We start from the raw sequence: 27453 nt of genomic DNA, 5'->3' as shown, positions 1-27453 counted from the left end.
AAACTCCTTGAAGATGTCACCACAGTCATTCCCAAGTAAAGTTTGAACTATAAATACCAGTCTTTCCATAACCATACCAAGAGAAGCACAACAGTGAAATTTAGTTTCTGTTCAACCCTGTAGCACCCTGTGGCACAGACACAAATTTGAAGCCACAGCAAAATCTTTTGAAAGCTCTTGAAACACTTAGATTCATTTATTAAACTAGAAGAACAGAAATGGGTGTTTATAACAACTAAAGCTTTACCCATCTGAAGTTTTTTTAAACAGACTGAGTAGTTCTGAATGTGGCAATTTATGCTTTAAAATAAGAGGATGAAAAGGTAATATTTGTCAATTCACACCTCGAACAAAGCCATTCAAGTCACTAACAATACATTACCTTTCCACTTGAATGCTATGTCTTCCTTGAACAGTCAAAACTAGATTCGAAATTAAGTCAGTGCTGTGGTCTAAACCAAACACTCCCCATCCCCAAACATAAGAGTTTATCCCTGGCCGTGAGTCAGGGGTTCAAACCCCACAGCTGCAGCACTCACGCGGCCTTGCAGGGGCAGCCCTGAGGCCCGCAGGGGCCGAGTGCCCCACAGGAGGCAAGAAGTAGAGGCTCACAGCCTGTAACACTAGACACATAATAATTTTTTTTACTTTTTTTCTTCCTGAATGGGTGCCCAGACTCGCTCCTCGAGGCAAGCGCCAGCCCATGCAGAGAGGAGGGCAAGGGCAGAGAGAGCAGGGCTGCAGGAGCGGCAGCCGCGGCCTGACTTACCACAGACCATGTGCTAAACCATGCGTTTAAAGCCTCTGTGAACACATCTGTTATTGAACGCACAAGAAATAAATTCAAAATTAATAAGCAAAATGAGTATCAGCGGAAGTTAAAAGACCAACTCAAATGCAGTGGTGCAAATTTCAGAGATTAATGCAGTTAAAAGTTAACGGAAAATGTTTTTCCTTGGCACTTCACGTACTTATTGTAAATGGCTGATTTCACCATTTCCTCTGTACTGCCACTTTTCCTTTCTCGTTTGAACTTGAAAACCAGGAAAACAGCGATGAAGTCACAGGAATTACCAGGGGATCAGGGGGAGTGCAGAGGTCTAGAAAGACTGAGTTTGCTTTTGTGATCAGCCCACAGTTTGACACAGGTTTCTAACATGACTGGTGCGCATAGCCCTGTCTGACAATGGAAAAGCTTGGTACCGCATGGTGTTCTCACCAGCCACTCTGTTCATTGCCATCAAGCATTCTGCATGCCATAAGGTTTCCATCTCATATTAACCCAGTGCAACAGTAGCTCCTAAGAAGTAAAAATTGGGTTTTTAGCATTTTTCAATTCAGAAGAGTCTTGGTAAAGGTAGTTAAGCACAGAAACCCTCTGGACGAACCCTGACAGCTCAAGTGTGAAGGTATTATCTGAGCCAGCTGTTAATATTGACAGCTCCAAGATAAGGATTGCAACGAACAGGTTTGAGCTCAGGCATAGTTTTGTGAGAGATTCCTGCTCAGCCAGAAAGAGCACAGCAGCATTGCTCAATCTCATTTAACCCTTCAACAGCAGCTTCTCAACTTCACTCCAGATAGGCTGGCCCCATCTTTGACAGAAGTCACTGCCAGCAAGTCCTGATTTCCTTCACAGCTATATCTCATTTCAAACGAGCTCATGAGAAGCAACTTTAAACTTTCGTGCAGAAATACATTGGGACCTCTTGGAAATAAAAGGAAAGCAAACTCAAACGCAACAGCTGAATCACATGCCAATAGCTTCAGCTTTGCAGGGAAAGTGGGAGAGGCTGGGGCAGGTTTTGCCAAGAGAGTCAGGCTGGGATGCACAGCCTCAAAGTGACCGACCAGCTCACCCTGGCTCTTTCCTCCACTTGGCCAGGGAACCTGTCCTCAATCCCATCTCACACTGACTCTGACCACACATTACGACAGTCCACATCACTGATATGGCAATGAAATGCTTTCTCTTTGCCCAAGTTAGCTTCCTGGGAGCGGGAAGGTGAATCAGCCTTCTGCAGGGACAGGCCAGCACCAGAGGAGTCCAGAGCAGGACCCTCCTCTGGCTCCAGCCAGCTGCTTCCTCAGCTCACACTGCATCCTGTCACTTCACACTCGCTCGACTCGGGGGAATGGAAGCACAGCTTTGTTCTTCATGTCATCAGCTAAGCATGAGTTTGTTTGGGGTTTTTTAAACAAAAAAATTGAAGCTACTTTCAGTTGGCTCTGCACAGTTAAGCTATGAGCCCCTGCCGTACAAGCTAAAACCCAACTCTTGAGTTTTGCCTTGAGTTTACCCAAAGAGATTGAAAACTACATCAAAGGTGTCCGCAAGAGATACTTCAGAAAAACAAATGTATGGCCAGTTGAGATTTATCTATACCAGACTCCACACCTCACCAGGAAGGAAAAACAAACAAAAATCACAACACAAATTTAAAACAAATCACAAAACCAAAACAAATCTTCAGTGCTCCCTAAAACACAAAAACCCTACAGGATGTTTGCCCCAGCTAACTACCCAATTCTGAGTATTTCTTAGGCCACCATGGCAGAAGAGTCCTTCTCACTCCTGGGATAAGTACACAAGAGTAAGACAGCGACTGTTCACCAAAGCATTGTCTAATCCTGGGAAAAAAACAATCGCAATACCAATAACTTGTATGAAAGTACATAGATATGTCATATTTAGCCTAGATTCGTGTGCTTAGACTTAGCTCTCCAAGATTACTAATTGTATACAATGTGACAGAAATAAGATTTTTTTTCTTCCCATCTGCAAAAGAATAATAAAATAGGAAGAAGCAAAATTACTAGTTTCCTCCATGCAGTTCTTTTCCTTTCATCTTCAACACCACTTTTTTTTTAAAACCATTCCCATGATTGAAAAAAATCATGTTTAGACTAAGTGACCTGTAAAACAGGCTGGAAGATGCAAATATGTATGACAGACTTCTTCTCATTAAACATTACATTGATAAAGTATTCCTGAATTTTGAAAAGTTGCAATACAAAATATTTGAGAGAAGAATCTAGGCCACGATATTTAACTATAAAAGATACCAAAAATCAAGGTGCTTATTATACAGTAATTGCAAGACTGCACAGAAGTCTAGCAATGAGAATTTCACATATAAAATTTCACTATTTCATATTAGATGACAGGCATCCAAAAATCCTGTATCAAGTTGCTTTGAAGATCTTAAACTAGTTCCTAAGCAGAGAAAGGTGTTCCAAGCAAGAATTTTAAAAAGTCAACCCAAAAACTGGCTAAGAGCCACTGTTCTTACTGAATTGAAGCAGACTTGGACTTAAATGCAGTATTTTTAGGTTAAATGAGAGCAAGCAGATATTACCCCACAAGAAGAGAATGTCATGTTTCTGGCAGCATACTAAGACAACTCAGTGCTTCTTCTTATACCAGACTATAAAATCACTGTATATCAGAACAGCTGAAATAAAATTAATACCAATCTCGGAACATTAGTTATAAATGCAAGAGGAAGTGCTATTAAAGCCTGCATCAACTGTTGCAGCATAAATCCATAACTTATAATTTCCTTAGCTTCAGATCTTTCTTCTCTCAAAAGTTTTCAAAGCAGACCAAAAGTTTCTAGTGTAATATCAAACTGATTAGGTCATTATGTACGTCAAACAGACTAGAACAAATAAAGATTAAATCATATCAGATTAATCCCACTCTAAAAAAAAAAAAAAACCAAAAAAAACCAAAACAGAAATGCACGTGGAATTTAAAGTGAAATGTTGGTAATTTTAAGACACCACCAATAATGCAAGACTCAATAAGCACAATCATTATAACTCACACTTTATTCTGAACAGCTCAAAAATGTATCTGCCCCTTATATACTGTTCTATCCAATGTCAGATAACAAAACAAGGCCATGCAGATTATCTGTTCAAAGTAGCCTTTCCTACAAGGGCAGAACTTGAAGTATATGCTTAAAAGGTACTCAAACCTGAAGGACTCTCTGACTACCAACATTTAAAAGCTTCTTTTCTAAAAAGGATGTGAAGCTACAAAGAGACCATAAAACTCCATGTTGGGGTTTTTATTTTTCTATTCAAATGATGCCAGGAGCAGGTTTACTGCTACCTCCACAGGAAAACAAAAATCACTGCAATAGAAACACAGATGTCATGCATTTGGTTTCAGAAACCTTTGTTGAGAAGAGTTCAACTAATTAAAGCTAAAATTGATTAGCTGCAAGTTTTTACCTCAGACTGTAGGTGCTGGATCACAACTGTTAAAGCTTCAAACTTCTGGTTACTGCTTGTCAGGAATTTTTTCAGCTGCAGGATGATTCCACTTTGGGTCTCACATTTTGTTTTGTACTGTGTCAGCTCGGCTGTTTTAGTGGCAGGTGGATGCACATCTGTGGAGGCTTGAGTCTGTATGCACGAGCTCTTGGGACTCCGCTGCTTGCCCTTGTCAACTAAAACAACAACAACAACTAATTAACACATGCTTTACACTGAAGTCTCACCAAAACTTAAAAGACACATGCAAAAGAAAGTAGTCATAAATTCTTACAAACTCTTCCTGAAGTCCTAACTAGGAGAAAGGGTTATTTCAGTAGCATGGCAGAGCAGACCCTGTCATGTGTCAGGTTCATTTCTAGTACCATAACTTTGTATACAGAGTTTTGTACTTCTGTGGCTTACTTTTCAGCATGCTGTCTTCACAGTGTGCTTCAAATAAGCATTTTCATAAAATGCAAGATCTGTCATCCTACCTATCTAGTAACGTAGTTCTAACAGAAGAATTAATGACTCTTGTTTGCAACATGGATTTCGTATTTCCTGCACTCTAAAGTATTGCTGAACACAAACCCTTTTTCCCCACATTTACTTGGTCCTTTTATTCCTTTCAAATTTTTCATTGCAAAAAAACCCATCCCTGCTCTGAGCTTTATTAACTAGAGGTCTTGCAGCACTTAGTGCCAGCAATTTCAGTCATAAGGATGAGACTTCAAAAACGCTCTAAAATGTAATGTACTTGAAGCTTGCCCTGCCACTATTCATCGTCCAAGAATGACATTGTTGATTCAATATTCCTAGTTATGTTGCAAGCTCCATCCCTTCACAGTACACAATCACCTAATCTCAGAGGAAACCACATTACACAACCCAGCGCTTGACTCGTAAACACCGCAGAGGTGACAGGTTTCTCTGCTGCCTTCAGACTGGAAAGGGAGCACAGTGCTGCTCTGCAGATAGGGACGGTCTTCCCTGTTTGATCGCATGGGGAGCGAGCAAACACTTTTGCAATAAAAGGGTGATGCAATACACAGATATCCCTTGGCAATTTAATGAAGACATCTAAGCAGATTACGTTGTACAGTTTCAACTTAACAAGATTTATTCAAGATAAGTGAAAAAAAACCTGAGAGGTGAGATATAGAGAAAAGAAAAATAGGAACACATAGAAAAAATGGGGGACAAACTAACCAACTAGAAGTAGCTGCTCATGAGTCCTTTCTGAAGCCCAAGAACCTGTTTTGAAGGTTGTCAAGTGACTCTGGAATAGTTCCAGCAGTGTCAGGTTCAATCATATAACTGGAGACAGTATTAATAACAAAAGCTTTGATTCTCAGTTAATGCAAGTTTGACTGACATCAACTCTTGCATTAATACATCAGCTGGGCAGAGCCTTCACTTGTTTTTTAAATCATTTGAAAACAAGTTTCCTGTTCAAAATACTGATGCCCTCTGTGCCTCTCTTACTGAGCTGGCATGAAGTACCTCCTGAGCCTGTTAGTTTTTCAAATAAATCCTCTCATGGCAAGATTTTATGTCATCATTCATAGTTAAGAGAATTGTCAGCATATCGCTTTATCATGTTCTGGTGCTCTTGTATTCTTGGAGATTTCACTACACTTCTGCTCAGAGATGCTGACTGTTAAAGGGTATATTTTGAACTAGAAACATACCATCTTGTGGTTTAATAATGGAGCAGTTATCAGCATGATAACCCAAATCAAAATTTAAATCTTTAGGGGGAAAAAAAGATCAAGCTTGGCTACCAGTTCTAGTTAGTTTATTTTTTACCACCATTTTAACTAATGTGAGCACTTCTTTTTTGACAGTGCAGACATTACAATGTCCTTTGAGTAGACCTCTTTAAATAAATGACAGTTCACAGCTGAGAGCAACCATGTCATTTCTAGCAATCTTATGGAGAATACTGTGTTTAGAAAAACATTCATTACCTTCTGAAGCCTTTTCAAAAATCACAAGAGATAATAATCAAAGAGAGAGGGGAAAAAAAGAGCAGGGACTACAGAATAAACATGTACAGCCAGTCCTTCCCTGCCCTACTGGCTCACATACTCCTTCCTACTCTCTCATACATTCCACCTCCCTTCCTGAATGCTCCACTTACAATAAACAGAGAACTAGAGCACTTCTCTCGATTTAAGGTTACTGGGTAAGTTCACTGATACAGATGCTAATGTCATTATTTAATTAACTATATGAAATTATTTCTACAACCATTTGCAGGACCCTGACAGATCTGTGTTAAACCTGAACAAATGCTTGCAAACAATTTTTATTCTGGGAAAAAGTTACATCACATACTGTTACCTAATGATGTTATTTCATTTAAATACAGTGATTTAACAGCTAACCACAAATGACACAAGACTCCAGATATCCACTGTTCCCAGAGTTCAGTCAGCCTTTATCAGTTTGCCAGTTTCACATCATTGCTTTTATTGTGGTACCCACACTATCAAGTCTTTTCCTAGAGAAGCTCATTCAAACTTCCAACTAAGCCAACCCTGGATACGAATCTAAAAAAAGCTGAAAAAAATGCACTAGAGAAATACAGTGACATTCCTGCTGGCAATTTTATCCCAGACATGCTATATGTAGCCACTTCAAATGTTGAAAAGCATTTCTCTGCTAGCATAAAACCTCTGTAGCACGAGCTGCCTCTACAGATTAACACCAGTGACACTCCAATGCTTATTTATGGCCCATGTACCTCTGGGCAATGACAGATTGTTTCCAGATTTGTATACAAGGCAGGCTGTGATGTCAAAACAAAAGCCATGCTTTCATTAAAGCAAAAGCATCATGATTCTAATTACTGATAGAACACAGTGATAGAATCTAAATTAAAGACAGTATTGGTTACCAGCCCAATTCCTCCTCAGTTTTGCCTTCTCACCTTTACATAGTCACACTTGTAAGGCAGAACACCTTCCACCCTTAAGTCAGGTCCATGACTCCTGTCCAACAGACTTGAAAACACTGTTACTCAATCTAGTTGAACTACTCAGTTTATGAAGACTAGAAATCAGATTCTCAAGTACGAGCACAGTAACTGGGCAGAATCACCACCTAATGTCCTAGTCTTCATATTAGAAAAAAACAAAAACAAAACACACCAACCAAACCTAAACCCCCATGATTTTGCAAAGACTAAACCTTGTGATACAGAATCATTCACAGAAGATTCAATATCTCGCTGGCAAAAAGAATACCACATGACCTTGGAAGAGGTTCAGAAATCCTCCCACTCCCTTTGCAGTCGCTACACAGATGTCACTGCCAACTCCAGTTCTTTGGGGAGAATATTAGACACATCCCAAGCTTTTCCACACAGCAAACTGTTTCCCATACATGGCTTCTCTAGTTAATAGGTGTTCAGAAGCAAGAAACACACAACTCTCTGTATGTGAGGCTGCATTCCATAAAGCTATGTTCAAGTGCTGGGGTACTGCCCAGTACTTAACATTGTACTTGACCGGCAGGCTACCTTGGAGCTTGCCTGGTACCACAGGTTTCCTGAGCCTCTCTATCTCGTGCACTGTTGCTGGATTACAAGATGAAACACCTAACACCCACTTTTTGGCTTGCAGAGCCAAATCAAAGCCTTCCTTTACTTATCATGTACTAGGGAGGCCTGTGTTTTAATGTCTATACTAGCTGTAAATTGCTTTCTTTAAGCAAGAAATTAAATTTTTAAGAAAATTCAATTTCTTAAAAGAATTCCAAGTAGCCTAAACAAACTACTTGACAAGCACAAGTAGGAACAACCTCACTTCTCTCCCCACACCTTTGCCATCGCCATTGTCTTACCCCCAAACACCTTCTTTCCACATTCTTCGTCCAAACAGTTAGCTTCCACAGGTTCTTCAAAACCCCTGTGTGTCTCATGTAAGCATTTTTCAAAGGAAAATCCTTGGTCAACATTTTCTCTTGTAGGAAGATGCAGGCTGGTAAAAACTTTCTGTCTCTCCTCCATTTTCTGGAAAGCCTTCTCTACACATGTTAAATTGGCACTCACTTCTTTCATCAGTAAGACCAGATCAGCCTGAGTATTTAAGCGAGCTACCATTTCTTCTCTTACTCGTTGGATTTCCTCAAGCACAGTTCTTATATCCAAGTGACTGGACTTCACCTCCGCTTTGAGATCTTCTTTCACCTGTTGCTGGCTCCTCTGCAGTGCTAACACTGTTCTGATTTCCTCTTGAGACATTTCCACATCACGCTTTATCTCCTTCTGTCCAGCCTGCATCACCTCCTGGCTAGCTTTGACTTCTGCCAACAGGGCAGCGAGGCACTCCATCCCGATCCCAGGGCACTCGCAGGACCTCTTCCAGTGTCCCAGCTTCCAAGCAGTCAGGGACATTTGCGAGCAGGTAGCAGATTTCCCAAGATAGCAAGAGAGCTGGCGCGTAGCCCTTGGTATTCTATCCTACCTCAATTTACAGAGTGCTGCAGTGAAGGTTCCAAGTATAAGTCTAGTACAAGGCGAGACAAAGGCACTAAATAAGATACTTTAACAGGCAGGGCCCTAGAGCCAGAGCTCCTTCTCAGGACTCAACCACAGCACTAATCAGTTTAATTGGCAGTTATGCCACACCCAGATTTTTAAAAATCTTTTGCTGACATCATTGTACGTGGGACGTCACCCAAAAGCCACTCCTAAGTCATTTGATCTGTGCATCAATCAAAGTATGCCTGGGCATCAGTAACCAGGTTTGTTGCAACGCAGCCAAACACTCTGTAAGACGCAGTGGCCCTTCCTTGCCAACACAAAGGCTCAAAAGGAGCCTGAGTTGCCTGCAGGACCTGAAAGCCAAACACTTCAACAGCACATAGTTATTTCTATTGTATATTCAACAAGGTGATTATGTACCTGTCCTTCTGCTAATGTTTGCAGTGAGGGCTCAGGAGTGCAACTGCAAGCACCTTAGACACTGGCCTCCTCCCACTGAATGCCCTCCCTGTTCCCACAGTTAGCAATGCTCTTTCAGCAATCTTTGCAAGAACCCAGATCCTGAGGAAGCCCTCTAGTCCACCAACAATAAACAGTTACCAGAGCAATACAGGAAAACTGACTAATGAGACATTTTTGGCAGGTTAAGGAGGCCAACCCTTTTACCTACCAGATCTGAGTGTGAACTTTTCTCTGTAAAAGCTAAGGCTTCTTACTTTTAAGGACAGAACTCATAACAGGTCTAGGCTCCATGTAAAACCAGGTAGATTAACACCACCAGGCTATCAGCTGTTTTGTTACACAGCTATTTAATTACCCAGTCATTGGATTCAGTTTGGAAAAAAATGACCAACACAACACAGATCTTGGTCTACAGAAGGCGTCAGCCTCTGCCTTCAAAGAGGCGACCTGGTATTCAGCACAACACCTGGCATTCAGAGTGGGACTTGGAGCAGCACACAAGTTGGAGTTCAGGACAGCTTTCACACTGCAATTGTGGTCCTGTCATGGCTCCTGGATGCTTGTGGAGACACTGATGATCCCACAGTCACCCCAGAGCAGAGGACCTATGTTATCCATCCAAAACCACAGTAACCCCTGTCAGCACTGTTTTGGGTTGGGAAGTGTTACAAAGAATGCCGACAGCCCATGTGTACACAGATGCAGGACTTCCAATGCACCACAGGACCACTGGCCAAAGGACCAATCTGGGGAGTCCTGCTGGCAACAAAAGGTTACTTCTCACTTGCCAGTTCACCTGCTACACCAGTCCAGGCACACTCATGGGACCAGGAAGGTAGAGACATCCTCCACACAGAGCACCTCAGGGCTTGCAGGTATCCCCCAGGTGTCCTGCTACGGCAGTGGTATCGCAGCCTCTGATGAATGCAATACCAACAGTGGAGCTTTCTTCCAAGTCTTCATATCACCTGACAGAACACCAGACAGTGGCTTTCTGATGAAATTTTCCTAGCACAGCTACAGGCCACAGATGTAGTTTCTTTCCACGCTCAGGCCTTTGCCCCATTTCTAGCTGGATAGCTATGCTGAGAGATCCTGAGTATTACTGGTCACATACAGTCACCACTAAGGACCAGCACACAAAAAGATTGCAGAAGCACAATCTGAAGTTACCTGAATCCAGGTAACATCTTTGATGCATCTCAAGCATCCTAACATTTTCTCCCATTTAGGAGAAAAACCTCCTGATTTCATAGATTAACAGAAGTCAAACACTAATGAGGATTTTCTCTTGAGAGTAAATAAAAAATTAGAGAAAAAGAAAATATTTAAAATAAAATCTGGTCTATTTGGTTGCAGTTTTGTTTGCCTGTTTTTAGGCAAGTATTTAGTCTGCTTCATGAAAACACAGAAATCCTTTACGCAATTAGCTAACAGCAAACACAAACCACCCCTGTTTCTATAGCTCTAATATTATGAGAATAAAATCCATGAAGTTAAAACATCTGAGAAAAGCACCACACGTGGTTCTGAAGTCAACACAGAAACCCACTAAACGACAGTTATATTTTCATGTTAAGTAAATATTTTAGTGTTAAGTAATACAGCACATATGAAATATAAACAAAAGAGTTTACACAAAGCTTACAGTGAATCATACAAAAAAATCCATTATTTTACCTTCAGGGTGGTTTCACATTCTGTATGGCTGACCATTTTGTACAGCTAGGACAGAGGTCAGACTTAAAACAGCAACCAGATATTTTCACTTCCCAAACATGAAAGAGGAAGCATCCAGTTGCCCCTGTGTCTTGACTATTCCCTCTTTCAAAAAAGTCTGGTTTACGCCTAATTATAATTGGTAACTGAACACGCTCCCCCACTGCCAAAAAAACAAACCAAACAAAAATGCCACCCCTGGACTTCTTGGTGTTAGATTGGCAAAGAGGTTGAGAACACGACAAACCAAATTGAAAACAATACCAAATAAAAAAGAGAGTAAGGACTAGAGAGGACTACAGAACAGAATAGTTGCTACAAATAATAACAGGGAACATTGGACAAGAATATATCCTTACACACTAGATATATACTCATTTATGTAATCAGCCAAGTTACAATTAAAAGACTGAAATAAAGATAATTATATGCTGCCAACACATCCCACAACAGACACTGAACCAACTTACGGAAAGCATTACAAAATATGTATCCTGTACAATATTAACAGTCATGAAACACTTACAGCTAAACTGCGTTCAGTGGAGTTTTTAGCTGGATCAAATTTCTCCAAATACACTGATAAACACTAAAGTAAACTTGATGGTCTACCTGTTTTTATTAGAGCCTGAAGAACACAGATGTGCTCTGCTGACCTTTAGATGCTTTATCTTTTCTTCCTGTGAGCAAGTTAGTCCCAGCAATGCAGAACTGCATGACCCATGGGTCTGATTCTGGGGTTTTTCCCTTCAGGAATTACCAAATCTCAGTCTCACATCTGAACCAGCCCATAAGTGAGTAAATAACTTCACCTTGTATGTTAAATCATTACACAGCTAGTTCTGAAGCCTCAAAAAAAAAAATCTCTACAGTTCTCCCACCATCTTCCCCCACTGCCCTCCCACCACCGCAATGCGTACAAGCTATTTGAGCAATGCAACAGAAAGACCCATCAACCATTTGATCTCACGGCTTTGATTTTAAAGTTTGCCTGGTGAGACTTCAGAGAGGAATACTTATGAACATCCACACCAATAAGGAAGTAGTTGAATTTAATCTCCAGTGGTACATACATTATCTTTGAGAGGACCTGGAAATTTGGCTAGCTGTAAATTACCACCCAAAATTCTTTCAAAACTCCTGCTCTGGGCTATAAACCCAGGCAATGGTTACAGACAAATATACAGGAAAAGCAGTCACAAAACTAAATTAATAGTGTCTGCAGAGGGCTTGACAGGCTAGACTTGGATGGAAGTCTTCCAACCCCCCCAAGCCGCTCCGCATCTTGGTTAACTGTAATTTTTGCCTGCATTCACCTTGGCAAGTGTCAAATGCACACGTTCCTGCTGTGCCACTCACAGTCCAGGCTGATGACTGTACCAACACACACTCCTGAAGAAGTGATGTTCTGTTTCTAAGCTCCGCCTCAGGCCTGTCTGTATAAGCCAGTGCAGAGAGCCCCAACTTGCTGTTTTTGTGTTAAGCACATCAGTAATGGACCAGTTCCAGCCCACAGGAAAGCAGCTTCACTTTTCAGAGTTGTGCCTAAACAATTTGCCCAACTGAAATTCCGAAGATGACACTGTACCTCAGATACTTATTCAGCTGATCTTTTCTCAAGAAATTGGGTGAAGAGAAACAACACTTCTCACCTTGCATCTCTTCCCAGCATCAGCATGGTCTGAAGCCCAAGACAACAAGTGAACGCTCTCTAGAGCAGAACCACAGCTTTCCCCTTCCTTTAATCTTAACCTTAACCTCTCGAGTTTCCCTTCTTTAGGGTCAGTCACTTGCCCATGTCCAGGAACATCAGCTTATTGTAGCTGTCTTCAAGTCATTTTCAAGCCGTTCTGAACAAAATAACAAGTAACCATCACAGAAACTTTTCAAAAGGTTGCAGGAATTGAATAAAATTTAACTGCAGGCAGGTAAAACCTGACCTAGATGCTTAAACTGACTCAGCAGGATTAAAACATACACAGCAGAAATCCCTTTGCCTTTCTTTGCAGGAGTACAAAGGTTTTTGGTTTTCAGCATATTTTTCCTTAAATGCTGGCACAGCCTGGAGGAGGAGTGCAGAATCATCACATATTTTTCCAGGCATTCAGTCTGAAGTACTGTTTCTGAAGTCTGTGTCTGTTCTCTTGTGCGAACTCATCTGTTGACTTAGTATTATGGCACTGACTTCTAGCCCCAGTACAGCATTTTAAATCCATCCCTTTTCACTCCTCACTTCTAGCCATGTAACGGAATCTTTATACACACAATGGCGGAAAGGAAAGAGAAATCTCAGACATATTTACATACTTCAAAGAGCTCTATGCCCGTTCAGTGCTTTAATCACATGCTTAAGACACACATATCTTGCAGCGCTGGCCACATGGGGTTTCACGCCAGTAGGGCAAGTCTCTTCTGAGGCAGAACCCATTAGCATGTCAAACACTTCCCTGTCCATTACAATGCTATTAGGTAAGAAACCAATTGTTTACGGACCGTGTCAGAGTCCTGCAGCCTAAAGCTGTTACCTAGAAACTATAATATACCACATGCAGCTCTTTATTAGCTTCCTGCTTGTTGACAATAGAGCAAGAACTAAGGGCACAGTTTTGTTACAACATACTTTATACAGAAACAGGAGTGGAAGAGGAAACCTGTGAATATAGTCAACTGGGAAGAAAACAAGAGATAGCAAACAAGGCAAGTTTTCCAACCGCAGATCTCTCTAAGCAAGCTTTTGCATGATCTCCACAAAAGGCTAAGCAACCCCAAGCAGTCTTTAACTACTTCTGCACAAGAGTTCTTCAGAAGACAGATGTCAGCCTACACCTCGCCAGTTAATCTGAATCATATTCTTTCAGGCCCCAAAGTGATAACCCACAGTGTGTAGCAAGCCCTCTGCCCTGAACTTTTTCTTTTGGGTTATGATCATACCCCTGTCATCTTCTCATGAGGGAGAGAGAGCTTCTCCTATCACCAGGAGGTACTGGAGGCTGCCATGAGTCCAAGGCAAGCAAAATACCAACAATGCGAGTGTGACATTGCACTAAGGCTCCTAGATAAGCCTCAGCACTAGTTCCTACCCCAATAGACTCTTCCCCACATGGCAGCCTTTGAACTGGGTTCTCTGTGTACGTGTCTATTAAAACTAACCATCTATTAAAGCCTCAATATTTCTCAACCAAGAACATGCCTTGATCCAATTCATTAACACCCATGTGTCTTTGTTTCCCTAAAATGTCACCTGTCCTATGGAATATGGCTCTCAAGCCTGTACAACTGTTTCAGGATGTTGTCAAATGTGCTAGTAATGACCTGGAACACAGTGCTTTTCCCCCTAGAGGAAGCATGTTAACGACATGCTTAACGACACATTTTCATTTGGCAGTAACTTGATATGATCTGTTACTACACCAATTAAGTATAAAGAATCCCAATGTTGCATTAGCCTTACTCAGAGTTCTGAAGATGTTTTAAAACCTACATTAACCTTATACTGAAGCTCTGCAAGGAGCTAGATTATTATGTTTGTAAAGATATGTGAACTACAGCTGAGAAAATGCATTATCTTCCAAATTGCTGGTGGCTTCCAAAATAAAAGTACAAAGATGAGTGTCAGCTCATCTCATGTCATCACTGCAACTGCCTGACCACCCAGCCTGTGCATTTTTTTGAAGAGCAAGTTTTGAAGGAAAGTCTGGTGATCAACACTCTTGAACTGTACCCTACCGCTGTCTTAGCATTACATGTCTCTCTGTCATTCCACCAGTAGCTGTTTCTTTTCCAGTCTTGAGGATGACAAAGTTAGTATCGGGTGAGACAGGTGAGATGATGTCAAACAGACACACACTTTGTCAACCCTACTAGTGGTACACTGACAAAAACAGTGATGATGGCAGGAAAGAATTTAAACACACACTTCAAAATAGCAATGCGCAAATTTTCTAGCAGATTAGTAGATTGGAAGGGATATTCTTTACAATTCAAGTTTTACAAAGGACCTAAAGGAGTCCCAGACTTGAACACTAAGCATGTAATTACTGTATCAGACAGATGTCTGTCTGTTAAATGCATAGTACACATGCAAACCTGACTAATACTCTGGAATCTCAGCATTGTACCTGTAACACTTTTTACTTCATGTACCAGAGGCCTATCTTACAGAAGCTCTAGCTCAGTTTTTAACACTTAATAGACAAAGTTATTTTTCTTAATATTGCATGTATAATATAGTCAATTTTATTGGAACTGTAACATCTAGAATTGAATTATGTTTTCATCTAGCCAGTATGTATCAACTACAAATATCAATATATTAATAAGCAACCATACATTCAGAGATAACTGCAAACCAAACAAACAAATTTACAGCAGACAACTCTAACATCCACCAGCTAGACTAGCAGTAGATCAGGCTTGTTCTGGTTATTTTCTAAACGATGAAGAGCAATATTGATGCTTGATTTCTTAGCTTGTTCTGAACTAGGACAAAGCCTGACACATGCTAGTTAACCAGATAGTGCTACAAACCACTGTCTGAAGAAAAAAAAAAGGAAGCGAAGATGGTAGAACCAGTTTATCGTACTAATAATGCAAAGCCTAGAGCATGGATATTTTTATACGAGAGGGACTGGCCATATGTACATGAAAGAAACAACTTTTCATCCACCTTAAAAAAAAAAAACACTACCAGCAACAACAAAACCACAGTGCAGTGAGACATCCAGTTTTTAAGGACAAAGATGACAACAGAATGGAAAGTAATTGCATGAGGATGTGTTACAGTGTGCTGATGCCTTAAGTTTGTAAACTATGTCTCGATCTACTATGCTTGGTTTAGGTATTTGAATTTTGCTACAACAGTTCATCATATACACCACAGTCAACCTTTGAGTTCTGTAGCTTTTCAACAAAAAAAAAAAAAAAAAGCTATATTGGAAGCTAACAGCAAAGTTTATATAAGGGGTTCATGTTTAAGTAAGTTTCTAGTTCAGGTATTGCTCTGAGTAGGCAAAGAGGCATCTGAAGCAGTCTTCTCTTTTCCTGCATACCTTCTTATAGTTGCAGCTGTGCCTTGTCACCCCTGAAACTCAAATCTGTCCAAAGAACCAAGCACAGAGTGTTGTTGAAGTGTGAGGCTCCTCACTCCTCTCTGCTTTCCTCTTCCTTTCCACCTCCTATACAAGAAGTTGCTCATTGTTGCCTGGTGCCCTCTGCTGCTTCATCACAAGTACAGGACACAGCATGTTTTTGCCCTTCATTCTGCAGCCTCTGTCTACGAAGTCAGGACCCAGACTAAACTGGGACAGGGAATCCCACCAAGAGCAGATCACACCATCTGCAAGCCCTTCCCAGATCTCATTAATTGCCTCCCCGATGCAAATCCTGATCCCTTCTTCTCCCTCCACATCCTTCTTGGATACACTCAGGGCTGCCAGTTTCCCTGTTTGCAGATACTTAGGCATGGATTATCTTCACATCTGGATAAACAATTTCAGTTGGGACAGTGTGTGTGTGGTGTGACAGAAGAAACCCACTACATACCCACATGTGCGTAGGAAACCCTCACACACCACCAGAGAACAGAATTGTCGGACCAACTTTCTCCTTTTCCAGCCTTTTTGAAGATCCCAGTTCTTAGTGTGATTGGGAGTGAAATGGCTGAAGCATGGCCAGAAAGAAAGAAGCCGTTTCAGTTGCAATGCTTGAACCCATTCCTTCATACCGTAGTCCATCCTACCATGCTCAGCATCACAAACACATGGCTGGAAGAAGCCTCCAGAAACCATTTACATCACTCCTTGTTGAGGCAAGGTAAACGCTACCTAGACATAAAAGGCATTTCACCAGACTGCTCAACTGCTTCAAGTCTTACCACAAAACACCATCCCACATTTTTTTTCATTATACCTTTTCTTCCAGCTCAAACCTGATCTGACTCACATAGATTAAATCACTGACTATAATCTCTCTACGTGCCACATATTTCATACAGCTGAGAAGCTTTGTCTTCTGCTCTCACACATGCACAGCAGTCTCCTATGTTCTGTGAAGCCAGATATGTAGACAGCTTTACTATTTTTCAACTATTTTTTAACTTGCTTCTAAAAGGGCTGGTAAGCATTCTAAGTATGCTAGGGATAAACATCAAGTAACAGGGAGAGACACCTACTTACAAATCCAAGTAAGAGAAGTTAACAAACAATTTTTTGCTTCATAGATTTATTCCAGATCTACGTATCAAACTTGGCTCCAACAACCCTAGGTTTTAACAGCTAACTGTAAGAAGAACTGTATTGTAGAAATTGTAGGAAGAATTAAGCCTTTAAGTCTGAAAGTCACTTTTTACTTATGCACTATGGAGGTGCACTTCACATTGCAATGAAAGCAAAAAAAAAAAAACACAAAACAACCTACAACCCAAAACTAATTTGGAACTTTAACTGAATCACTGAGCTTTGTTTTATCAATTGTGCCTGCCCCTAATTCAATGTAGCAATTCTTCCTTCACAACCAACACATGATTAGTTATCTGACAGAAAATTTATGGCCTCAGCTTAATGTTAGATTCAAGAGTCTGCTGTTTCTCTCTAGTTTTTCTGAACCACTCAAAGTCTTTCAGAGTAAGAGTCTATGTAAGGCTCAGAAATTTGCAAGGAACCATCATCTTTCCTTGAAAACAACTGTACAGAAGAGACCTGTAAAATACATTTTTGCCCACAAGATTAGCACATTAATATGCAACATCATCTTTTGTGCAGCATCTGCAGCTATCTTGGATGGAGAGGACAGAGTGAATCTATTTATTCAATCACACTAGCATGAGCTGATGTTACATGACTATAACAAATGTCACTGGACTTAAGTGTGGCATTGTAATGCTGCCTAAAGGATACTGTGAAAGAAGTAGGACACGCAGTGGGAATTTAAAGAGTCTCAGCTATATTTTGTATTATTGCCCTTGGGCCAAAACTGTTTCTGAAGGTATCTAGCAACAGCTTCCTGTGTTCATGAAGCTCTACATCCATTTAAACACAAATAAATCCAGATTAGACTAAAATTCACTTATGTTCTTTAAAAAGAGAGGCAATAGCACTTCTAAGCATGTAGAAAGCACTATAATCAGTGCTGTTATGCACAATCATATTTTATCAAAAGATCACTAAAAAGTTAAATTCTAACATTTTCCTCATAAAATAGATGACTGCAGTTTGCAATTTCAAGTTACAAAACATAGCTAACATCCAAATTCTGCTTTTAGTACACATGGCTTTTTAGAGAAGTCACAGATTTATGAGTATAAAATAGAATATAAAACAAAAATGAAAGTTATATTTACTTTTCTATTACTATTCCAATTTACACTTTAAGCACCTGTGTTATTCATCTGTTTGATTACACATACCACCACATTGACATGAAATAAACTCTCTGGAGAATGAAGGAAAATTTAAGCAGCTACCAAAATTAGAGATAAGCTCACAACTTTAAGAAAATGTATTTTAGGACTCAGCAGCATGCCATCCTTTAAGGAATACCAACATAGTTTAACATATGTCTAAAATTAACTTTGACAGGGTACTTTAAAGCTACCCTAGCGGTGAAACTCAATTTGCCGATTGGCCACATAAAATAGCATCTTAACAGAACCACTTTGGTTGCTGCTGGTTAGTCATCCATGTAAACTCAATACGGTATCTCAAGCGTCCCATACCAGCTCTAAGCATTGCTGGAAATGTCCCCTTTTCAAAAGACACGCAAAATGCACTTATACAATTCCTGGCAGTCACTGTGCCATACTTAAGGACCTATTTGTGTACTTCCTGTTTTGTTAAACAGCTTTCCTGTTATTAAGCAGCAAAGATGACTCCCCAGGGACACGGCTAGAACATTGCACACCATTGTTTCAGGAACAGCCTGAGCGCAACCCAGAGCCACTGAAAACAGAACAGAGAACAGGGCAGCGCCCAGCACTTTTATTAGCCACAAGATACATCTCCACCCTTTGAGAGTCGCACAGTCCTTCCACCACTTGCTGACCACACCTGGGGCCTAAACACCTTTCATATGAAGAGAGACAGAGAGCTGGGTCTGTTCAGCCTGGAGAGGAGAAGGCTGAGAGGGGATCTCATCAATGTTTATAAACAACCCAAGGGTGGATATCAAGAAGATGGGACCAGACTCCCTTCAGTGGTGCCCAACAATAGGACGACAGGCAATGGGCACAGGCTGAAGAAAAGGAGGTTCCATCTGAATATGAGGAGAAACTCCTTTACTTTGACGGTACCAGAGCACTGGAACAGGCTGCCCAGAGAGGTTGTGGAATCTCCTTCTCTGAAGACATTCAAAACCCACCTGGATGACTTCCTGTGCAATCTGCTCTGGGTGCACCTGCTGTAGCAGGCAGGTTTGACTAGACGACCTCCAGAGGTCCCTTCCAACCTCAACCATTCTGTAATTCTGTGACATCTCTTCCCAGTGAACCCTAACCAAACTGTGCAATAGAGACTCGGCAAAGGCTGCTGCTGAGTACCAGCGCTGTCCTCAAGGAGGGGGAGACCAAACAGTTCCTGTTGAGGAGATTTAAAACATTAATCACACCATTCTTTGCATTTAACATTCCCCCGAGTCTCTTCTGTTCAAGCTAACACACTACTACAATGACAGCAGGCTTCAACTTTTGCTTAACTGGGTGGTGGGGAGGGAGGGAGGGAGGGAGGGAGAGAAGACTACAGAAACTGTCTGGAGGAGCTGATACGTCAGGTAACTGCAGTGTTCACTGGCTATACCCATAATTACTGCAAAGACCAAAACACATATGTGTTATGTTAATCCCTATGAAAGATCTCTAACTACAAACACCTCCACTTGTGCCACTAACAAATACAGTGAAAAAAATATTCACTGCACACTACACATGCATCTTGTCTTCCTTGACCCTAAGTCCTACCTGAGAGGTCCATCCTGAGACACAGGAATTCGGGTTTAATAGGGCGATGCTACTCATTTCATATTAGGATTTTTTTTTAAGTGGCAAACTGTGTTGATTTGATGAGTAGAATAATTTGCAACTGGCTTTATAAGTTCACTCATTCTCCTGCTGGAAACATTGCCAATATTCCTGTTTTACTACTTCAAATACTTAAAGCATCACATTTTTAATACTTTAAGTTATTCTGATATTAGCAATATTCACACACAGATAAAATGAAGTCCACTGAAATATGAAAGTCTAAAAATACTATTAAAGAAGTCATTAACGAGTATTATTTGTAACACTTTCCAAACTTTTCTACTGAAGGACTGCTAGTTCTCTTTAAGAAAAGGATGAGCTTGCTTTAAAAGAATTTCACCACAGATGTTCCCAGCTGTCCTGCTTCCTGCCTAACTAGGAGTATTTCCATAACATCACATACAAACTGTTTACACAAACATCTTGATGAAGAACCTTTACTTGCTAGAAATGTGTAAGCAGTATACTACCATGACAAGAAGGAGCAAAAATAAATTTAACCAGGAGTTGAACACAGGACTCAGGTTTATTATTGCCCTTGCTACAACCACTAGACCGCAGTAAAGATGATACCAATGGAAGGTTCATAAATAGTAACTGTGAAGAAATATCGCAGCCAGATATATGCCAGGTTATTTAAGGTGAGTTATTTCTACATTGAGTATGTGAACAGTTAAACTGAACAGGAGCTTTTTTTTTTTTTTTTTTTTTTTTTTAAGATTTATAGATGTAAGTTATACTGCTGATGCATTCATTTTTTCAGAAGATCCAATGCTATTTTCTGCTCCCTGTAGGACAGAAAAAGTACTCCATGACCAGGAAAAGGTAATGGGGAAGAACACTGTTGGTGGACACTGTTACAGAGGTGCTGGTGATCTCACTAACTCTAATCTAAATTATTAGTAATTCTGCAGCACTATTTTACCGTATTATCATGGTAAAATAATTGTTTAAACTCCTCTCAAAAATAAGATTTAATTCAATCAAATCTTTCTGACAATATCAGTACCCCACTGGACCACAGACAGCAGGTATGTGTAAAGACGAACAAACAGAGGTATAGGTGAAGTCAGCAAGCTAACCAGCTTGGCCAATGCAGCCTTCACCAAATGTTTTTCTGGGGGAAGACAAGAAAAGAGAGAGGGAGTTTTCTTGCAAATAATCTTCCAACTAAGTTAGTTTTTGGTGTGATACTTGGTGAAACAGTCAAGAGCTGTTTGGAAAATCAGCACTTTTCATAAAGGCACCAGATCTATCAACTTCAGACCTAACGTTATTCCTGTGCGTCTTGCCACTCTGGGGTTAGATTTTTTTTTAATAATAAGAGCAGTGGAGACACTGCTTCATTACATGACAGTAAATTAACAGTCTATAAGCACAAATTGCCATCCATTGCAATGAGAATGGCAAGTGTGGTGTCAATCTATTCAGTACTGCCTCCATAGTACTTAACATGTAATTAAATTTGATTAGTTGATGCAAAAAACTTTTTTTGTCTTCCAGCCCCCTCCCACATCAGAGTCTTTGTGCCAACAAAGAAAGAAGAATAACACAGAACAGTGAGCCCATTGGCTACAAATACTCCAAACGTTGTGTTCTGGCACTGAAATTTCACAGTATCATTTTCCTCACAAAAGCTATTGCTTTATAGCTTAGAAAGTTCAAATTAAAAGGACTGAATAGATAGCAAAGCTTTATTTGTCTGAATGCTGCAACCCATTTCTACTGTGGTAACATTCATTTCCACAAGGTGCAAAACCAGTAGAGGCAGTTTTTAAATGTTTAAGTCCAGTTTTACCACACTGGAAACGCCCCAAAGTAATTTAAGAGCTATTCAGGTTTTTAAGTGCCATTGTAACTGCCTGTTACTTCCAAACCTCAACCTACTTCACAGCAACTGAAGTTGTAGCCAGCTTCTCTTAATCTATTAGACATATCAAGTGGGAACAAACGCACACTTGGAATATGCAGTGATATTAGCAGAGATAATTTGTTAGGTCTTCTATATCTACCCTCCAATTAACTATTCTTCTATGAAGTTGAGCTTGAAGCAGCAATTTTACTTACTTCATGTTGACAAATACTTGACGCATCCTTCACATATAATTAATTTGTCCAAGTGAAGGAATAACAAAATACAACATCACTCACTACAGTGGAGCCAGAATGCAAAAGTTGCCATGCAGCCGCTTTTCACAGCACTCCAGTTTTTCTTTCTCTGAATTTTTTCTCTTTTTTTAGCAAAGCCCCTCATGTAGGTTCATTTTCATGCTTTATTCAGTATATGCACAGTTTAAGTGTTAACATCACATGTAAGTTACTGTTTTGACTTCAGTGTGGGGTTTTTTTGGTGCTTTGTTTGTTTTTGATTTGTTTTTCCTTAGCAGCTCCTTCCTGCTATCCAGGCTCCCTTTGAAAATAACTAGTGTTATCTTCATTTCATACCTATCGTAAACGCATCAACTGGATGAGATGTGTACGGAGTACAAGTGTAGCTTGCAAACTTCAAAACACAGAGCCCTACCATCTGAAAATAAGAACCTCCATTTAGCTATCACCTACATGCCTACTGAAGCTGTTATGTGCTACGAGTGAAATCAAGCACATCAGGCAGGTCCTTTAATTTAGTCTTGACTAGATGAAGTCAGGAGCAAAGAGCCTAATTGACTTCAACAGGAACATGACTAAATCCAAAACACCCCATGATGTGAATGGGTTTCAGCTATTCAACTTCTTTTGCTCAGAACAGATAAGCTGGCTTTGCTTCTGAACTATATTTTTCCTTGGTAGGTGACATAAATATTTAACATACTCATCCTGTATCAAATCTCTCCAGCAGACTTTTAGATTTAGAACAGTTAGTAGGGTTGAGTGTGTTGGATGTCTTTCTACAGCTCTATATTCAACTGTAGTGTCAGATATTAATCAGTACTTCAGTTATTTTTTGGGGTGGGGAGCAGAAAACATATGAACAGTTAAGCAACTTGCGACAGCCAAGGCTTGCAGAAATCTCCTTTAAGAGCACTGCTTTACAATGCAAAGAGGCAATTTCATACTCCAAATGTGATCTGAAGCAGAATTTAGGGAAGAAATTGTACTGAAAAAGGACACCATCTGCCTGTTACTAGCAAGGCAAAAGGAAAATTTTTGAAATTGGTATTGTTGTACTGACACTAGCTACTGTTTTTCCACTGAGACATCTCTTGTTTCCAAGGTAAGGAGAGAGTAATTAGGTTTAGTAAACACCAGAAGTCACCAGAGAGATAAGAGTACTAAGTACAGTTTAGGGGAAAAAAGAGAAAGAGCAGTAAGAAGGGCTGGCTGAAAACATTTAGACACAAAACAGTTTACCACAAAAGCAACAGTACAGATCAGTATACAATCCTTGCAAAAAACTCTGAAAAAAAGGCCAAAAAGCTTTGAGCTCCATTCGCAAAACTAGTTCCTCATCTAGAATTTTATCTTTATGCAAGAGAACACACAAATAACTCAAAATGACTATTTTGAATCATTCATTACAGTATAACTTTCTCTGGCAGTTTATAGAAAGTCATCCAGAGATGATGATTTACTCTGTCACACCACTGATGCATGAAGAATATAAGAGCACTTTAGTCACTCTTTGGTAAAAATCCTTAATGGTTTAAGGAAGCAAATGTTTTTATTTCATCAGTGAAAGCCACTGGTTCATATATAATCGTATCTATCATATATAGGCAGTTGTGAAGCATTGAGATTTTTTTTGCAGTTACTTGCTACAAAGAAGTTTCACAAGTCACAGGACAGGTAAATAAAATATTTCCTGATGTGTTTCAGTGTTCCTGTTTTGCTGAAGAGGACACTTGTTATATACAGCTAACAATGTAGGCGTACCATACTTTCAGTAGCTGAGAAAATGCCACTTTGATGTCTGCCTGCATTCAAAGGAAGAAGAAACTTCTGGATATGACAACTGTGAAGCAGCACAGAGCACACAGTGATGGAAGTCAGGCAAGGCAACAAGATGAATGACCTTAAGAAACACTTTAGATTTTACATCAAGTTGCCTCTGGATTTATTCCATTCCTAGAAAAAAAAAACTCCAATTTTATTTGGTTTGCCCCGACCAGGTTGCATACTTACAAGACATTTCAACTACTCCAGTTAGTTTGACACCTCTACACGGACAAAACGTGAGCAGTGCAAACACACTTTGGCCCAAGGATGCATTTTGCTACAAATGCACTAACCTAACACCTGCGTAAACAACTGTATGTTCAGCCATACCACAGACTGTGAAGAAACTGCAGCAAGCTGTTGAAAAACATCCTCAAGTCAGAAGGAAAACCCAAGAGCACGTTCTGTCCTCTTCCTCCCAACAGTGCACAAACCCTCTAACTTCACCATGTTCCTGCATCACAAACTGCCAACCAGGACATGGTGACAGAAGAATCCAATCTGACCTGTGCTCTGCACTTTAAAACTCTACTTTTCAACAACTACCATAAGTATCTCAAGTATGCTCTATAGTCATACAAGGTGGTCAGTCTATGCTATTATGAAGTGAAGCAAAGGATGAAATCCATGATACTGCTTATGAAAAGCACACTCTAAACCAAAATGGGAACTGAATGCTGCTTACATAACACTTGTACATATTCACGTTCCTGCATGGACCCCAAAATTCCTTCCTTCAATTACTCCCTCACTTACTTGTTGATACAGTCCCTAGTATATTCTGTTTCTCATTGCTTATGTGACCTTGGAAAGAAGCCAAATGTATTTTTAATCCAGTTAAATCACTATAAGAAAAGAGATACTCATACTGGCACTACAAAAACAAATATGGCTCCTCCTGGCATTTAACAAAAAAAATAACCTTTTATGCTTGTGATATACATTGTCATTGCCTGATCTGCTGCTGCTGTTTTATGAACCTGAAATAATCACTAACAAGCTTCAATGCATTCCACTGTTTCTAAAACCACAGTATATTTTATACATACTTGCATTCTCCACTACAGAATATGACCTGGTTTTCAGATGCCCTACTTTTTGGTACATTGAGCTCTAGCTAACCACTGGTCAGCTTTCTGCTAAGGCACTGAATTCCTACAAGACACAGGGACAGCAAAGCTGAAGGGGGAGGCCAGGCAAAAACCTCTCGAAGCTTTCAGTGCTAAACCATTAGCCTGTACAGACTGCACATAGAGGAAACACACAGAAGGTCTGTTCAGTACTTCTTATTTAGTGAAGTGCTGCTTAACTGGAACACGGGGCTCGCAACCTATTTCATATTCTGTATTTAACGGAGGCATCCTGCAGGCAGGTTTTGCTTTCACATCCACTCAAACAAAATAAAACCACAAATGGATTCTCATCATTGCAAAACTCCCTTGAGACATGCAATGACATCTGTTTTTATCTTTCAAAACTATACAGATTTTACCAGCAATTAGTAAACATTCGGAAGATTTAACATTATCTCCCCCCCTTTTCTTTTAGGATTTTAGTCCCTGGAATACATTCTACGTGGAAATTCCACACTGTTGGCAACATCAAGGATGTAGCTATAAATACTCTGTTACATAACAATTTTGAGCATCGAGGTATTTTACTCCTAGCTTAAAGTCATGCAAACAAGCTGCAAACAGAAGCCTATATTACACTTGGATAGTCAGCCTGTATTATGTTTAAAACTGAATTTATCACCCAGGAGGAGTTCAGAAACTGGATTGACTTTGCCAGAGAAAAGTAACGATAAGGCAAATGGTTTAAGCTGCTGTGTGAGATGCCAGGAGAGGAAGGAAAGCTGACTGGTAGCACCGAACTCCAAAAAAATAAAAGCAAAGAGGGTGGTGTTCAAGAGAGTAAGGAAATGCCTCAGAGGAAGACCTTCTGCAAAACTAGTTTACATAGCTGCTTGCTCCTCCCCAAGTAAAAATGCAAGAAAATTACATATAGTGCAGTAGAGAAAGAGACTTATGTAATATGCAGGCTGCCATAATTTTCTCTAGAGATCATACATCTTAGCTAAAACAACCAACCAACAAAAAACTGCCACCCTCTGCCAAAATAACACATGTATGTTCTGGAATAAAACTCAGCTGCTATAATTTTGTTCCCATTCCAGATACATGCTTTATTTCCTTCACCTACCACTGAAAATGGAAATCAGGTCAGATGCTGCTGAGAATTTTGTGGTGTTTGTTTTCTTTGTTGTTTTGGCATCTGTGGGTTTTGGTGGGTTTTTTTTTTGACGGGGGTTATCTGTTTTTTTAAACACACACACTTGTCTTGAATGTCTCTAAAACTTCATACTTTTTAGGTTTGTATTGACACAAGCGAGCATAAAAGTTTGCTTGTCCTACTTGCAGATAAGAAATGTTTAACATGATAGGTATGATAACAGATATTTACAAGTATCGAAATATTTCTCACAGACATAAAGCCACATAGTGACAGCCAGTATTCATTCCACTTCCCTCTATGTCCCCCCCCCCTCTGCCCCCCAGTCAATGTATAGAAAAGAGAGCGCTCCCAGGAAATAAACAGAGTGATCAGATAAATATTTAATAGCATAGACTTCCTGATACTATTTTTGGACTTGTGGGAGGAAAGAGCGAATTCCAATTTGCATTTCATAAACAGAATAACCATCTTCCAAATGAGGAGCTCAGTGCGGGTACATGCACACACACTTAGAATATGAAACTACTTTACTCAGAAGTCACACTTCTGTATGAAATTCAAAAACTTTCATGCCCAGTACAGCTTGTGTTTGCTAAGAATGCTGTAGTTGAAGTAAACAAGATATTCCCTCAATGCATGCTCTAATCATCATATTAAAAAACCCACAAACCTGTATGAAAGATAACTGTGCTTTTCTTGTAGCCAGAAGGTAGACGAATGTTTCGGAGCAAGCCCTTCGCTGTCAGCCTTACACGCATGTTGGATAAGGAAAATTTCGGGGACCATAACATGTCTTCAGTGCAATTGGAAGATTAACAAGCAAGAAATAGCCTCCATGTACTGTCACATACTATGCTTTTAAATAGCTACTGGCAGGAGTGAGTAGTTCTTGCTAAAGAAAACAGGCTTGAAGAAATAAAATAATCAAGTCTCCATTCCCTTGCTCTTACTCCTTATGCACAGACAAGCATAAAAATCAGCAAAAGCAGATATCCACGGCATAAATCCTGCTGGCAGCTTCTCCTCACCAGATGTTGTGGAAACAAAGCTTGTCCTCAGAATAAAACCGACTTAGTGACTCGGAAAACCAACAGCCTCTGAATTGCATCACAGTGTTGATGCTCAATCTGCTACAGGACCCCGTGTGCTGGGAACTGGAAAAGGAGAAAAGGGAGGAGGAGGATGAGAAGGGAGGAGGAGGAAGAGGAGGAAGTGGGTGGTCTCCCCAGCTGAATATATCATCCAGCAGTGTCACAGACCATGTAATTGTTCTTTGGAGACTGTTAGGGAGATTATTTGAATATTCCTGAAGGCATATTTCAGCTCTCCTCTC

The 27453-nt window shown here is 40.2% G+C and overlaps 1 protein-coding gene across 7 annotated transcripts in view; it reads right to left on the bottom strand.

Moving 5' to 3' along the window:
- The window catches only part of MTUS1 (microtubule associated scaffold protein 1), a 120551-nt gene that overhangs the window by 24183 nt on the left and 68915 nt on the right, over positions 1–27453 (bottom strand). For 6 of the 7 annotated variants that reach the window (XM_082050403.1, XM_082050405.1, XM_082050406.1 and 3 more), the window contains one exon: positions 4243–4460. In XM_082050403.1, coding sequence (XP_081906529.1) covers positions 4243–4460 — 218 coding nt within the window. Of the gene's footprint in view, positions 1–4242; positions 4461–26790; positions 27260–27453 lie in introns of those variants that run through there. The other variant, XM_082050409.1, reaches the window with a different exon arrangement.

This window comes from Streptopelia decaocto (genome assembly GCF_964273445.1).
Source record: "Streptopelia decaocto genome assembly, chromosome: 4".
NCBI lineage: Eukaryota > Metazoa > Chordata > Aves > Columbiformes > Columbidae > Streptopelia > Streptopelia decaocto.
The sequence above is the reverse complement of the archived record's forward strand: the minus strand, read 5'-3'. Positions and strand labels throughout refer to the sequence as shown.